The sequence below is a fragment of the Carcharhinus amblyrhynchos genome, chromosome 21, assembly GCF_965287045.1.
Source record: "Carcharhinus amblyrhynchos chromosome 21, sCarAmb.v2.hapA, whole genome shotgun sequence".
Lineage (NCBI taxonomy): Eukaryota > Metazoa > Chordata > Chondrichthyes > Carcharhiniformes > Carcharhinidae > Carcharhinus > Carcharhinus amblyrhynchos.
Genome location: NC_137344.1, coordinates 25,024,009 through 25,038,834, shown reverse-complemented (window position 1 = coordinate 25,038,834; position 14,826 = coordinate 25,024,009). Strand labels below are relative to the sequence as shown.

Genomic DNA, 14,826 nt, shown 5'->3' with positions numbered 1-14,826 from the left:
TTTTTATAAGGTTAGAAAAGTGCCGACGCAATACAGGTCACTTTACTCACACTCAGTTCATTTTCAATGTTCACCAACCAGCCATCAAACTGAAAGGAGTGCGCAATGAGCACCAGCTGATCAGCAATCGCACGGAACGTCTCCTCATTCTCCAAGAAAGCCTCACAGATTGCTGCCCCAGCTTCCCATTCGGCGATGAAAGTTCCTGAGCAGCCAAATACAAAGATCAGAATTTTCCACCAATTAAAGTAATTTTGCCCATTTCATAGAAATATCCACTAAGTTTAAGCTTATTTATTATTGTCACAAGTAGGCACACGTTAACACTACAATGAAGTTACTATGAAAATCTCCTAGTCACCACACTCTAACATCTGTTTGGGTACACTGAGGGAGAATTTAAGCATGGCCAATGCACCTAATCAGAACATCTTTAGGATTATGGAAGGAAACCCACACAGGCATGGGGAGAACATGCAAACTCCACACAGACATGACCCAAGCCGGGAATCGAACCCGGATCCCTGGCACTGTGGGGCAGTAGTGCTAACCACTGCGCCACCATGCCTCTGGTGAACACCTCTACTATTCCATTAATCTGAGTATTAGCCCAAGCAGAGAACATTCTTATTCTTATACGAGAAACAGAACAGTTTCTATTATACATTTTTTTCCACAGTCAGAAAACAAATTGAATACACACACACACAGGGGGCGCTCGATTTAGATACTTGGAACTATTCAACAATATTTACAAAACATTGGAGAAAACAGGAAGTGTCTAACCCAGTGATAGCCCCTGAAATGATTCTCATCCTTGGAACACGCCAATTAAAACAGATTAAATTCCCAGAGGGGAAAACAACTATCGTCACAGCTGGAACTTATTGCTTCCATCAACATGCCTGCAAGTCAGAAATATAGAAAACTAACCAGGCATTTTGCCCAAGTGAAACATCAATTTATTCCCTTCCTAAAAAGATATTTACCTAGAACAGCCACACCGTGCTTGTGAGCAGCATTTGTCCAGCAGACTGGTGGGATGGTCACCATGTGGTGGCTAAAGTACACAAAGATGTCGATGTACAGCCAGTGGTAAAAGACAAAAGGATTCTCTTCGTACACACCTTGTATGAACCTGAAGAAACAAAGCAATAGGTTAGCGCCCAATCTCTCCGTAAAGATCAACTGGACTGGATGTTGAACCTCCTCAAACCATGCCGTTGTACTGTTCAGTCAGTATGGGACAATAATGTATCCCAAATAACATTCCAGTGATAACTAACTATACTCTGTTAAATCAGGATTAGAATCAGCTTTCCTATAAAACATTTACAGTGCCTTTCACAATCTTGGAATCTCCAAAAGTTAATAAAAGTGACAGAAGTTCAAACATATGCACATACTTTAAAGAAGTATCCTATACCATCTCTCTTCATTTATAACCAAACTGAATGCATGAAGCTGTGATGTTTATTTACTGCTTTACCAAGCAAGATTCCGTTTTTTTGCTTTACCAAGATTTACTGCTTTACCAAGCAAGCAGGGAGGAAGTGGTCGAGCGAGGGAACCGTGGTGTACTGAGGAAGTTGAATCTCTGGTGAAGAGGAAGAAGGAGGCTTATGTAAAAATGAGACGTGAAGGCTCAGTTAGGGCACTGGAGAGTTATAAATTAGCCAGGAAGGAGCTAAAGAGAGAGTTAAGAAGTGCTAGAAGGGGACATGAGAAGACTTTGGCGGATAGGATCAAGGGGAACCCTAAAGCTTTCTACATGTATGTCAAGAATAAAAGATTGGTTAGGGCAAGATTAGGGCCAGTCAGAGACAGCAGTGGGAAGTTGTGCGTGGAGCCTGAAGAGATAGGAGAGGCACTGAATGAGAATTTCTCATCAGTATTCATGCAGGAAAAAGTCAGTGTAGTCGAGGAGAATACTGTGATACCAGGTAGTAGACCAGACGGGATTGAGGTACATAAGGAGGAGGTGTTAGCAATTCTTGAGAGTATGAAAATAGATAAGTCCCCTGGGCCGGATGGGATTTACCCTAGGATTCTCTGGGAGGCTAGGGAGGAGATTGCAGAGCCTTTGGCTTTAATCTTCATGTCGTCATTGGCTTCAGGTATAGTGCCAGAAGACTGGAGGATAGCAAATGTTGACCCCTTGTTCAAGAAGGGGAGTAGAGACCATCCTGGGAATTATAGACCGGTGAGCCTTACTTCTGTTGTAGGCAAAGTTTTGGAAAGAATTATAAGGGATAGGATTTATAATCATCTAGAGGGAAATAAATTGATTAGGAATAGTCAACACGGTTTTGTGAAGAGTAGGTCGTGCCTCACAAACCTTATCGAGTTTTTTGAAAAGGTGACCAAGGAGGTGGATAAGGGTAAGGCAGTTGACGTGGTGTATATGGATTTTAGCAAAGCATTTGATAAGGTTCCCCATGGTAGGCTACTGCAGAAAATACAGATGCATGGGATTGAGGGTGATTTAGCAGTTTGGATCAGGAATTGGCTAGCTGATAGAAGACAGAGGGTGGTGGTTGATGGGAAATATTCAACCTGGAGTTCAGTTACAAGTGGTGTACCTCAAGGATCTGTTTTGGGGCCACTGCTGTTTGTCATTTTTATAAATGACCTAGATGAGGGTGTAGAAGGATGGATTAGTAAATTTGCTGACGACACCAAAGTCAAAGGAGTTGTAGACAGTGAGGATGGATGTTACAGTTTGCAGAGGGACATAGATAAGCTGCAGAGCTGGGCCGAGAGATGGCAAATGGAGTTTAATACGGAAAAGTGTGAGGTGATCCACTTTGGTAAGAGTAACAGGAGTACAGAATATAGGGCTAATGGGAGGACTCTTAGTAGTGTTGACGAGCAGAGAGATCTTGGGGTATTATATGTGCATAGCTCCCTGAAAGTTGGCACCCAGGTTGATAAGGTTGTTAAGAAGGCGTACGGTGTGTTATCTTTTATTGGTAGAGGGATTGAATTTCGGAGCCGTGAGGTCATGTTGCAGTTGTACAAAACTCTGGTGCAGCCGCACCTGGAGTATTGCGTACAGTTCTGGTCGCCGCATTATAAGAAAGATGTGGAGGCATTGGAAAGGATGCAAAGGAGGTTTACCAGGATGTTGCCTGGTACGGTGGGAAGGTCTTATGAGGAAAGGCTGAGGGACTTGAGGTTATTTTCATTAGAGAGAAGGTTACGATGTGACCTAATTGAGACATACAAGATGACCAGAGGATCGGATAAGGTGGACAGTGAGAGCCTTTTTCCTTGGATGGTGACAGCTAACACGAGGGTACATAGCTTTAAATTAAGGGGTGGTAGTTATAGGATGGATGTCAGAAGTAGGTTCTTTACTCAGAGGGTAGTAAGGGCGAGGAGTGCCCTGCCTGCAGCAGTTGTGGACTCGCCAACTTTAAGGGCATTCAAATGGTCAGTGGATAGGCATATGGATAACATTGGAATAGTTTAGGTTAGAGGGTCATTAGATTGGTTCCACTGGTCGGTGCGACAGAGGACCGAAGGGCCTGTACTGCGCTGTAATGTTCTATGTTCTATGATTCAGGTCATTGCCTGTGTAGAGTCTGCATGTTCTCCGTGTGTCTGCATGGGTTTCCTCCGGGTGCTCTGGTTTCCTTCCACACTTGAAAGCTGTGCTGGTTAGGTGAATTGGACATGCTAAATTATCCCTTAGTGTTTCAAAATGTGTAGGTTAGGTGAATTGGCAGGATAAATGGGATTACAGGGAAAGATTTGGGCAGGGGAGAGGGACTAGGTAAAATACGCTAAGGGACTCAGTGCAATCTGGATAGGCCAAATGGCTTCATCTGCATTCCAGGGATTCTACGATAATAGTTTCTAAATCTAAGGTGTGCACTGAGTGCAACATTAAAAAAAAAATGGATTCACAACTTGCATTAAACAGCTACATACAATCATCTCTGGATTTCTAAAATATTTTGTGCATAAAGCTCTGATACTACAAGGCTTAAATATTGAGGTGGGACTTCAATATTACTACAGAATAGATAAGGGGGAAAACCAATAGATGTGGTGGATTTGGATTTTCAGAAGCTGTCAATAAACAGATCACTTGATGATATTAGAGCACACGGGATAGGGGGTCCATACAGTCATCAATTGAGGATTGATTAGTGGACAGAAAACAGAATAAATGGGTTGTGACTAGTGGGCTACAGCAAGGATCAGCACTTGGGCTCCGGCTGGTCACAATCTGTCAATGATTTGGACGTGAAGATTAAATGTAATATTTTCAAGTTTGCAAATGACACAAAACTACGTGGGAATGTGAGTTGTGAAGAGGATGCAAAGAAACTTCAATGGGATTTGGACAAGTTTAGTCAGTGGGCAAGAAGATGGCAAATGGAAATATGACATGGATAAGTGTGAGATTATCCACTTTGGCAAGAGGAATTGAAGGTGTAAAGCATTACTTAAACGGAGAGAGATTGAGATGTGTTGATGTTGAAAGGGGACTTGGATACCCTTGTTCATTAGTCACTGAAAGCTAACATCCAGGTGCAGCAAGCAACAAGGAAGGCAAATTGTCTGTCAGATTTACTGCAAGAGAATTTGAGCACAGAAGTAAAGATATCTTGCTTCAATTGTACAGAACATTAGTGACCTGAAGTGACATGTACAACTGTGGTCCCATTAGCCATGAATGAATAGTGGAACAGACTCGATGGGCTGAATGGCCTAATTCTACTCCTACATCTTATGGCTTATTACCGAAGGAAGAATATACTTGTCATTGAGGGAGTACAGCAGTACAGCAGAGGTTCAGACTGATTCCAGGTATGGCAGGACTGTCCTTTGAGAGTAGATGTAGTCTCTAGAGTTTAGAAGAACGAGAGGTATTCTCATTGAAACTTAAAGTTTCTTCCAAGGACTAGACAGGGTAGATGAGAGAGGAAAGGATACTTCCCGTGGCTCGGCGGGGGGGAGGGGGAGGTGCTTGTCTAGTCGTGGACCTGCTGTCAGAGCCTTGGCCAATTTTTTTTTTAATATGCACCCAGCTACAAAAGTTCTGAAATATTTACACAGAGCTTTGGAACCTGCTGACCAATTCCTTTATCCAATGGGTTGGCAGAATTGTGACTATAGACTCCATTACATCTCAATGTAATGGCATCTGACAGCTGCAGGATAGATGACCCGATTGGCTCTTCCAGCAGTGCCATTCCGCCTCAATAAGATCATTCATTCATGGCACATAAAAGGTCAAAAAGATTTCTTTACACTTCACTATACTATAATGTCGTAGTTTAATACACCAATCAAAACACAAATATAAACATAGATAACAAACATTTTGCATTCGGCAATTACACAAATGGAAATGCATTTTGCTTTAAGTAACTCGATAGAAATTAATATTGAAACATTAATGACTAGATCAACACCTTCACAACAATCAATCTTCCCAACTTCACCAAACTGTGTCAAAGGGCAGTAGGTCCTTGCCGGGTTTCACGATATCAATGATGGAAACGTCAAGCACTTGTGCCTTTTTTCCCTTTCCACTGAGGCTCACAATCACACACTGTCAGGATATTGATCAGTCCTCATGTTATCCCCAGAAAAACCTACCTGTCACTCAAGTAGCCGCCAGCCATGTCATGACAGACCAGTGTCCTTGGCCGATTACACTGCAGAGGTGGCTGTCGTGGAGCTAAGGGGATAGCAGCTTTGTTGAAGCGCTCATCTTGAATAGAAGGCTGCCATGATTTCAGCTCTGCCAGTGACGAGATGTAAAAGCTGACTGGTGCACTGGTGTCAGGGTCGTAGCACCGGCCTGCAGTTAACAAAGGACCAAAAGACAATAAACTGACTTATCTCCCACTTGCACTTGACGTTGAACCTTTGCAAACACAATGACGACTTCTAAAAATTTACAACAAATCATCAGGGCCCGGATGAGGCAGCTGGCTGGCATGTCATCCACGAACCAGGGTTCAGACCTGACCTAACCTAGACAAGCCTGTCCTCTCAATCAAATGTAGTGTCATTTCATGAGGAGTTAAGCAGTTTCAACTTTAAAATAAATATACGCACACTCCAACCTTCCATGACCTTTAATTATAGATTAAAAATTGAGAAACCATAATAATTTAAACGTGAGAAGCCACGATACAGGAAAATTAATTCCCGTCACTGACTCACTTAAATTCCTTTGAAATAATCCAGTTTCAGACCTTCTGATCAGAGAATGCCACTCTCAATTACTTGGACCACAAGAGCTGATACAATGTTTACATTCAGGTGAAATTTATAAGCAATAAATATTTAACATGGTCAGCCACACCGGGAAGGATGCACAGGCCTTGGAGACGGTCCAGAGGAGATTCACCAGAATAATCCCGGGAATGAAAGGTTTGACGTATGAGGAACGTTCGAGGACTCTGGGTCTGTACACTGTGGAATTTAGAAGAATGAGGGGGGAGGGGGGTCTCATTGAAACTTACAGAATAATGAAAGGCCTGGATAAAGTGGACATGGAGAAGATGTTTCCATGAGTAGGAGAGACTAGGATCAGAGGGCACAGCCTCAGAGTAAAGGGACGACCCTTTTGAACCGAGATGAGGAGGAATTTCTTCAACCAGAGGATGGTGAATTTGTGGAATTTGTTGCCACAAAAAGCTGTGAAGATCAGGTCATTGAGTGTGTTTAAGACAGAGATAGATAGGTTCTTGACTGGTAAGCGGATCAAAGATTATGGGAAAAGGCAGGAGAAAGGGGTTGAGAAACATATCATCCATGATCGAATGGTGGAGCAGACTCAATGGGCCAAATGACCTAATTCTAAGTGGGCAGCACAGTGGTTAGCACTGTGGTCCCACAGCACCAGGGACCCAGGTTCGATTCCAGCCTCGGGTGACTGTGAAGTTTGCACGTTCTCCCCATTTCTGGGTGGGTTCCTCCGGGTGCTCCAGTTTCCTGCCACACTCCAAAGATGTACAGGAGAGGTGAGTTGGCCAGGGTAAATTGCTCCAACATGTATAGTTTAGAAGGATTAGCGGGGATAGGGTGGAGAGAGGGCCTAGGCAAGACACTCTGACAGAGAGCCAGCGCAGGCTCAACGGGCCAAATGGCCTCCTTCTACATCATAGGGATTCTAGGATTCTATATTTAACCTCCTTCCTTGATGATAGGAAGGAGGTTAAAGGATATGTGTTGCATCTCCTGTGCTTGCACAGGAAGGTGCCTCAGGAAAAGGAGCAGGCATTGGTGATGACTCATGGGTGGATCTGACTGTCATGAAGGGAATGCAAGGGAAAAGCAAAAAGAGACTTTTGATGTTGCCATTGCGCTGGTGGTGATGGAAATAGCCAAGGATGGCCTTTTGAACGTGGAAGCCGGTGGGATGGAAGATGAGGACCAGGGAAATCCTACTGTGGTTCTGTAAAAGCTATTACCCTTCGCCTCCCAGAGAACATTCAATTATTTATCATCCATGCAGCTATGCTTTGAACTACCGTGTAATCAACTGGAAATGTGCCCTCAGAAGGTTCCTACCTTAGAAGTGTCACATTTCTTTGAGGCGAAAATGAGTAATTAGCTAAAGTAGGCATCGCTCCATCAGGGTACCATCCACTACCGACCAACCACAATCACCAAAGTAAATTCATCAGCTGAATTCTTCACTCTATTTTCATCTGCCTTTTTCCTGTGTCGCTCATTATGTTAGAAATTTTTTTTAGAAAATACATAACTCCAAATAACTTTTCCATAAGCTTAGTTATTTAATATTAGAATTTTCTGCAAGTAGTTTACTTAGGCATGCCCTTTAGTTTGACACCTTCATTTGGACCTAGAGAAAGCAAAAGTGAGAAAAAAGGACCGATACTGAGAAAATGGAAAAAAAACAAAATAAGTTGTTTCTGCTCAAGCTTTTATTTTTTTTTTCCAGCAATCATTTAAACACCTCTACTTTCACTCCAGTCACACGACTGAATAAAATAGATAAAATACACGAAGCATTTAAAAGCAAGGTACATGGAAAGATGTAATGTTCTTAGTGTCTTGTTAATACAGACTACAAGTGAAAAGCCAGGATGTTCTGGGAGCATTTCAATTCAAACGACACGCTCTCTACAACTTGTACATTAAATGAACTACTTGAAAGTACATCAGGTAATCTCTTTATATATTGCGTTGTAAAAGAATTAACACTATAGAATCATAGACAGAGAATCATAGAATCCCTACAGTGCAGGAGGAGGCCATTTGGCCCATCAAGCCTGTACTGACAACAATCCCACCCCAGCCCTATCCCCATAACCCCACATATTTACCCTGACACTAAGGGTCAAATTACTACGGTCAATCAACCTAATCTACATATCTTTGGACTGTGGGAGAAAACCAGAGCAAACCCTTACAGGTATAGGGAGAACGTGCAAACTCCACACAGACAGTGACCCAAGCCAGGAATTGAACCTGGGTCCCTGGCACTGTGAGGCATCAGTACTAACCACTGTGTCACCATAGATTGGAGGGAAGCAAAAGTCCCTTCATTCTAACCAGTGCTAGAAAATAAGATGCATCGTATTTCCTTCAGTACACTGAATGATATAAACATGCAACAATAATTCTTGAAAATATTTCAATGCTAACATATGATGCATGCACAATTGCTGGGGTTATCTGCTTTGCAGTATCACCAAGTCTGTTATTAAGTTTGCTGAAGTTAAACCCACTCACCAGGGAGTTGAGGCGCAGCATACTCAATTACGTGATTAACTTGTTGCTTCACCGGGCATCCTTGAACGATGACGAGGCTGTAAGATAAACATTCATACGTTACGAGATTTAATCCTATAATCCGAAACAATATACCGAAAATAGTAGAGAATCGGAATGTGGCGTTTAAATTAAAAGCAAACTTCCAGATGTTTTCATGGCTCAAAATCAGCATTAATAACCCACGTTGCATTAATGGAAGCACATGTGGAGGTAAGAAAGTTATTCTAGAACAACCTCTGAGGAAGTTCAAATTAAAAAGAGCAAAGTTTGAGCCAAAAGTTTCTTAAACCCAAGAGCTCACTAATCACCTCTTACTAAAGTTATATCAATGATAGAATCATAGAATCCCTACAATGCCGAAGGAGGCCATTCAGCCCGTCAAGTCTGCTCCAACCACAATCCCCACCTGGGCCCTAATCCCGTAACCTCACTTATTTACCCCACTAATCCCCTGACACTAGGGTCAATTTAGGATGGCCAATCCACCTAACCCGTATATCTTTGGAGTGTGGGAGGAAACTAGAGCACCCAGAGGGAACTCATGCAAAAACACGGAGAAAGCGCAAACTCCACACAGATGGTGATCCAAGGCCAGAACTGAATCTGGGTCCCTGGTACTGTGAGGCTGCATTGCTACTGTGCCGCCCAATAGCTTACAAAGTTAAGCCATATTCCTTTTCCTGCTTTTATCATACATCATGTAATACATCATACAACAATTTATGTTATAAGCATTAAGCATAATGAATTAATGAATGGTGCAAACCTGCAGTACATCCGTATCTGCAATAAAATGCACATTAACATCAAACAAAGATTGGATTAGTGCAGAGTGAAAAGCGAGGCTTACCTACAGCCCAGGAATGCCTGACCTTATTTGATTTCAGGAGCTAAGCAGACTCAGGCCTGGTTAGTACTCAGTTGGGAGAGTTCCTGGAAATACCAGGTGCAATAGCATTTAACCTTTGGCTGGTTAGCTCAGATGGTTGGAGCCTGGTGCTAATAACAGCAAGGTAGCAGGTTGGAGCCCCATGCTAGTTAACCCATTTCACTTGCCTGAAGCATGGCGGCAGTAATGTTTAGTCATGATCCTTTAATCATCTTTAGATTTATGCTTTAAGTTTCATGCGTGACTTGATTTTTGCTGAGGGCAGTATCCCTTTGAGGGTGCCTCTTTTACTTCGCCCGTCAATTTGTTTGGCTTGATTTAATTGGTTTACACAAAAGAGTTGGAAGCAAGGTTCAATTTCCATTCCACACTGCATTAACTGATCTTGGGTTGTTTTTAGAGGGAACTATGATTGCTCAGGAGGGAAAGGTTTTTTATTTATTACTGTCACAAGTAGGCCCGTTGAAGTGGTGGAGGCTACCTCGCTAAATATTTTTAAGACGCGGGTTGATGGGTTTTTGATAAGAGAGGGGATTAAGGGTTATGGGGAGAGGGCGGGAATGTGGAACTGAGCCACGACAGATCAGCCATGATCTTATTGAATGGTGGGGCAGGTTCAAAGGGCTAGATGGCCTACTCCTGCTCCTATTTCTTATGTTCTTATGTTCTTACATTAACACTACAATGAAGTTAGTGTGAAATTTCCCTCCGCCACCTGTTCGGGTAAACCGAGGGAGAATTGAGCATGGCCAATGCACCTGACCAGCACTTCTTTTGGACTGTGGGAGGAAACCGGGGGACCCGGAGGAAACCCACAGAAACACAAGAACGTGCAGACTGTACACAGACAGTGATGCAATCCGGGAATCAAGCCTGGGTCTCTGGCACTGTGAGGCAGCAATGCTAACCACAATGCCACTCAATAAGCGTACGGATCTCTCCTGCAGAGTTCTTGGATGTGAAGGTTAAGTCAAGGCAGGACCGTCAAGTCAGCTTTAGTTGCTTAGCCAACACATTTACTGTCTAGATTCAAATTAACAGTGGGTCATTTGAAAAGGACACCAGAGGGCAGCCTTTCCCATGGAACTTGAATCAAGCACTCAAGATGAGAAGGGGAAAACAAGGCTTTTATATCCTGTAAAGTACAATAAGCCGACAGTGCAATAAACAGTGTGATTAAAAGTGATTGATCGATCGCTGGATTCCAGTGTGTGGAGTTTCAAACGATAACAATTTGTTGTAATTATTAGATAAGTGAAGTACATCTTGACTACTTGCTAGCTGCAATTTCTATCACTGCTGAAAGTCCTTTGACTCGCAGGTTGTGCATGTTTCACGATAATCGAACCACTATAACTGTATGATGTAAAATACATTCTCCAACTGCAGATGACTAAATATCCTGTTTCAAGTCTGCACTTCCCGTTCCCGCAACTTCTGGTTGCGTTTTCCTGTTAACATTGTGAATTAAATTGCTGCCACAGCACTTCAACAAGTTGGATCGTGGCAGGAGAGTGTAGGTGACAACAGGGCATAGGTGCAGCTGGAGAGTGGGACGGGAAATAAATGTTAATTTAGTGCTAACAAAAGGCAAGACTTTTTAAACCTGACAATAGCCTCAAAGCACAGCTGGGCTGCTCATATCTGCTGCCTGTAATGTCTGGGCATTTGCCCAGTCGCTTTACTCACTCATTTCCGTTGTCAGCTGCAATAAGGGTGTCGCTCTCTACCGCATCCTCCGCCACTCTCTTAATCCCAGTCACAGGTTCAGTATCAGACTGAGACCTCTTCCTCTTATTTTGCTCCATTTTCTGTCACACAAGCTATTGACACTTCTTACGGCAGCTCTTTGAGGACAACCTACAACAGGCAAAACTCGAAACGCGTTACTCACAGCTGAATTGTGGAGCCGCCCGGAATGAAATCTGTCATGAGTTACTGATTATAATGGCGTGGGATGCAATGCTGCGGCACCCTTTCTTCATAAGACTGCAAAGACAGAAGCAAAGTGAAAGAAGTGAAGTTTGCCTGTTTAGTTTTTGCAGATAGATTTTTTGGCAATGCAGCACAGTGGTTAGCGCTGCTGCCTCATAGTGCCCTGCACCTGGGTTCAATCCCTGGCTTGAGTTACTGACTGTGTGGAGTTTCCACATTCTCCACGTGTCTGTGTGAGTTTCCTCCAGTTTCCTCCCAGAGTCCAAAAGACATGCTGGTTAGGCACATTGACCATGCTAAATTCTCCCTCGTGTACCCGAACTGGCACCAGAGTGTGGTGACTAGAGGATTTACACAGTAACTTCATTACAGTGGTAATGTGAGCCTACTTGTGACACTAATTAGTAAAATAAACTTTAAAATGTAGTGGAAATTTTTGGGGCTACATCTTATAACATTTTGCATTGGTTGGTTTTGGACCAGGATTTAGTTGCTGACGCTATCTGTACCATTGTTGGAAGCTTTTGCAGCTTTCTGCTGTTTCACAGAGTACTGATCTGAACTCTGCAAGTGCCACCAATGCATACACAGCAAGGCTACAACCCCCGCAGCTAATTCAAGGTGCTGGTCGTCACTCATTTCAAAATGTGAATTTGGAGAGTTGCATATTTAGGGTTGGAACAATCTGCAGAAATTAGAACGAATGTGCAGGACGCTGCGGTGAGCAACTAAATTACAAGGGTAATAAAGTCATTGTTTTTGTGAATTGTTGTTTATTAATTATAAAAATATTGGACGTAGGCTGAGAGTGAAGAATTGGCCAATCCTGTAATGAAGAATCTCTTCACTTCAAACCATGAGATTATAGATCAGTGAAAGGCAACCAAGGCTAATGAGTTTTTTAAAATTTATTTAACGCAATGTGGCTGTCACAGGCTAGGCCAGTATTTATTGCCCATTCCTATTAAACTTCAGAAGGTGTTGGTGAATTGTCTTTGTGAACCACTGCAGTCCCTGAGGTGTAGGTACATCCACATTGCTGTTAGGGATTTTGACCCTGGGGCTAAAGGTAGGGTGATGTATTTCCAAGTCAGGATCGTGAGTGACTTGGAGGGGAACCTCCAGATGGCTTCCCAGGCATTTGCTGCTTTGTCCTTCTAGATGGTAGTGGTTGTGGGTTTGGAAGGTGCTGCCTAAGGAACCTTGGTGAGTTTCTGTTGTACATTTTGTAGATGGTACCCACAGCTGCCACTGTTTGGTGGTGGTGGAGGGATTGAATGCTGTGGAAGGGGTACTAAATCAAGTGGGTTGCTTTGTCCTGGATGGTGTTAAGCCTCTTGAGTATCGTTGGAGCTGCAGCCATCAGGCAAGTTGACACCATTACACTCCTGACTTGTGCCTGCTAGATGATGGGCAATCTTTGGGAAAGTGAATAGTTGCGTTACTTGCCACAGGATTCCTAGCCTTTGATCTGCTTTGTGTAGCCAGAATATTCAATGGTCAACCCCAGGATGTTGATAATGGGGGATTCAGCAATGTTAATGCCATTGAATGTCAAGGGGCAATAGTTAGAGCCTCTCTTATTGGAGATGGTCATTGACTGGAACTTGCGTGGTGTGAATTTTATTAGCCACTTGTCAGCCTAAGTTTGGACATTGACCAGGTCCTGTTGCATTTATATATGAACTGTTCCATTAGCTGAGGAGTCACAATTGGTGCTGAACATTGTGCAGTCAGCTGCAAAGATCCCCACCTCTGACCTTATAATGGAAGGCAGGTCATTCATGAGGCAGTTGAAAATAGGTGGGCCTGAGACACTACCCTGAGGAACTCCTGCAGTAATATCCTGGAGCTAAGATGATTGACCTCCAATCACCACAATCATCTTTCTTTGTGCTAGATATCATTCCAAACGGCAGAGGGGTTTTCCCTGATTCCTATTAATTCCAGTTTTGTTAGGCTCCTTGACGCCATATTCAGTCCAATGCTGCTTGGATGTCAAGTGCTGTCAGTCCCACCTCACTTCACAGAGTGGTCCTCTATCATGTTAGTGGCCTGCAAGTTTGAAATTGGGCATATTCACTAACCATGAAATTGTAGAATCTCTATATTGCAGAAGGAGGCCATTTGGTCCATTGAGTCTGCACCAACTCTCCAACAGAGCATCCCACCCATGCCCTATCCCTGCAACCCCATATAATTACCCCGCGAATCTCCCAACATACCTGTCTTTGGACACTAAGATAGAATTTAGCACAGCCAACGCACCTAACCTGCATATCTTTGGATTGTGGTAGGAAAGTGGAGCACCCGGAGGAAACCCACGCACGACACGGGGAGAATGTGCATACTCCACACAGACAGTCACACAAGGCTGGAATTGAAGCCAGGTTCCTGGTGCTGTGAGGTAGCAGTGCCTCACTGAAAAAGATTGAATACATTTAATGCATGCCAAATATTTCATGACGAGTTCTAGAAAATACTTAAACATTCATATATTAATATATCTATCAGTTTCAAATGGTAAAAGCAAAATAAATATTTACATTTTGATTGGGTACAGAGAGAGTCAATGTTATGTGCGATCAACATGCATCTGACTTCATGTGCCCTTACCTTGATGTGCATATCACCTTCATCGTGTTGCTAGGGGGAAGAAAAGCTGCATGGATGGAAGCCAGTGAAATGTGGTAACCCTGCATATTGGCAACAATCAACAAAATGTCTCATGGTCCAACTCAGAACCTTGATGGGCCACATGTGACCCCCTGGGTTGCAGGTTATAGACTATGGGTATATAATACAATTCCGCTGCTGCCAATGGCCCCACTACACCTCATAGTGGCCTAGTGTTGAGTTGCTGAATTTGTTCGAAACCATTTAGCCCATGGTAGTGCCACACAACACATTGAAGGGTATCCTCAATATGGAGAAGGGATGTTGGCTCCACAAGAACCCTGCAGTGGTCAATCCTACTCATGCTGTCACAGACAAATGCATCTGTTGATTAATGAGGGTGAGGTCAAGTCCCTTTTATTTGTTTCCTCATCCAATGCCACAGGACCAGTCTGTCAATGACATCCTTGAGGACTCAGTAATGGTGCTACCAAGCCACATTTGGACATTGAAGACCCCAGCCAGAGTGTGTCCTGCCATACTCAATGCTTCTTCCAACTGGTGTTCAACATGGAGGAATCCTGACAGCAGCAGGGGGAGTGAAGTTGGGGCCA

The 14,826-nt window shown here is 43.3% G+C and overlaps 1 protein-coding gene across 1 annotated transcript in view; it reads right to left on the bottom strand.

Moving 5' to 3' along the window:
- engase (endo-beta-N-acetylglucosaminidase) overlaps positions 1 to 11,495 on the bottom strand; it is a 42,962-nt gene extending 31,467 nt beyond the window's left edge. The window contains exons 1-5 of the mRNA XM_080208862.1: positions 11,351 to 11,495; positions 8,731 to 8,807; positions 5,617 to 5,821; positions 990 to 1,138; positions 51 to 205 (exon numbers count right to left, since the gene is read on the bottom strand). Of these exons, the coding sequence (XP_080064988.1) occupies positions 51 to 205; positions 990 to 1,138; positions 5,617 to 5,821; positions 8,731 to 8,807; positions 11,351 to 11,469 (705 nt within the window). The 5' untranslated portion in view covers positions 11,470 to 11,495. The remainder of the gene's footprint in view (positions 1 to 50; positions 206 to 989; positions 1,139 to 5,616; positions 5,822 to 8,730; positions 8,808 to 11,350) is intronic.
- Between the last annotated feature and the right edge of the window lie 3,331 nt (positions 11,496 to 14,826).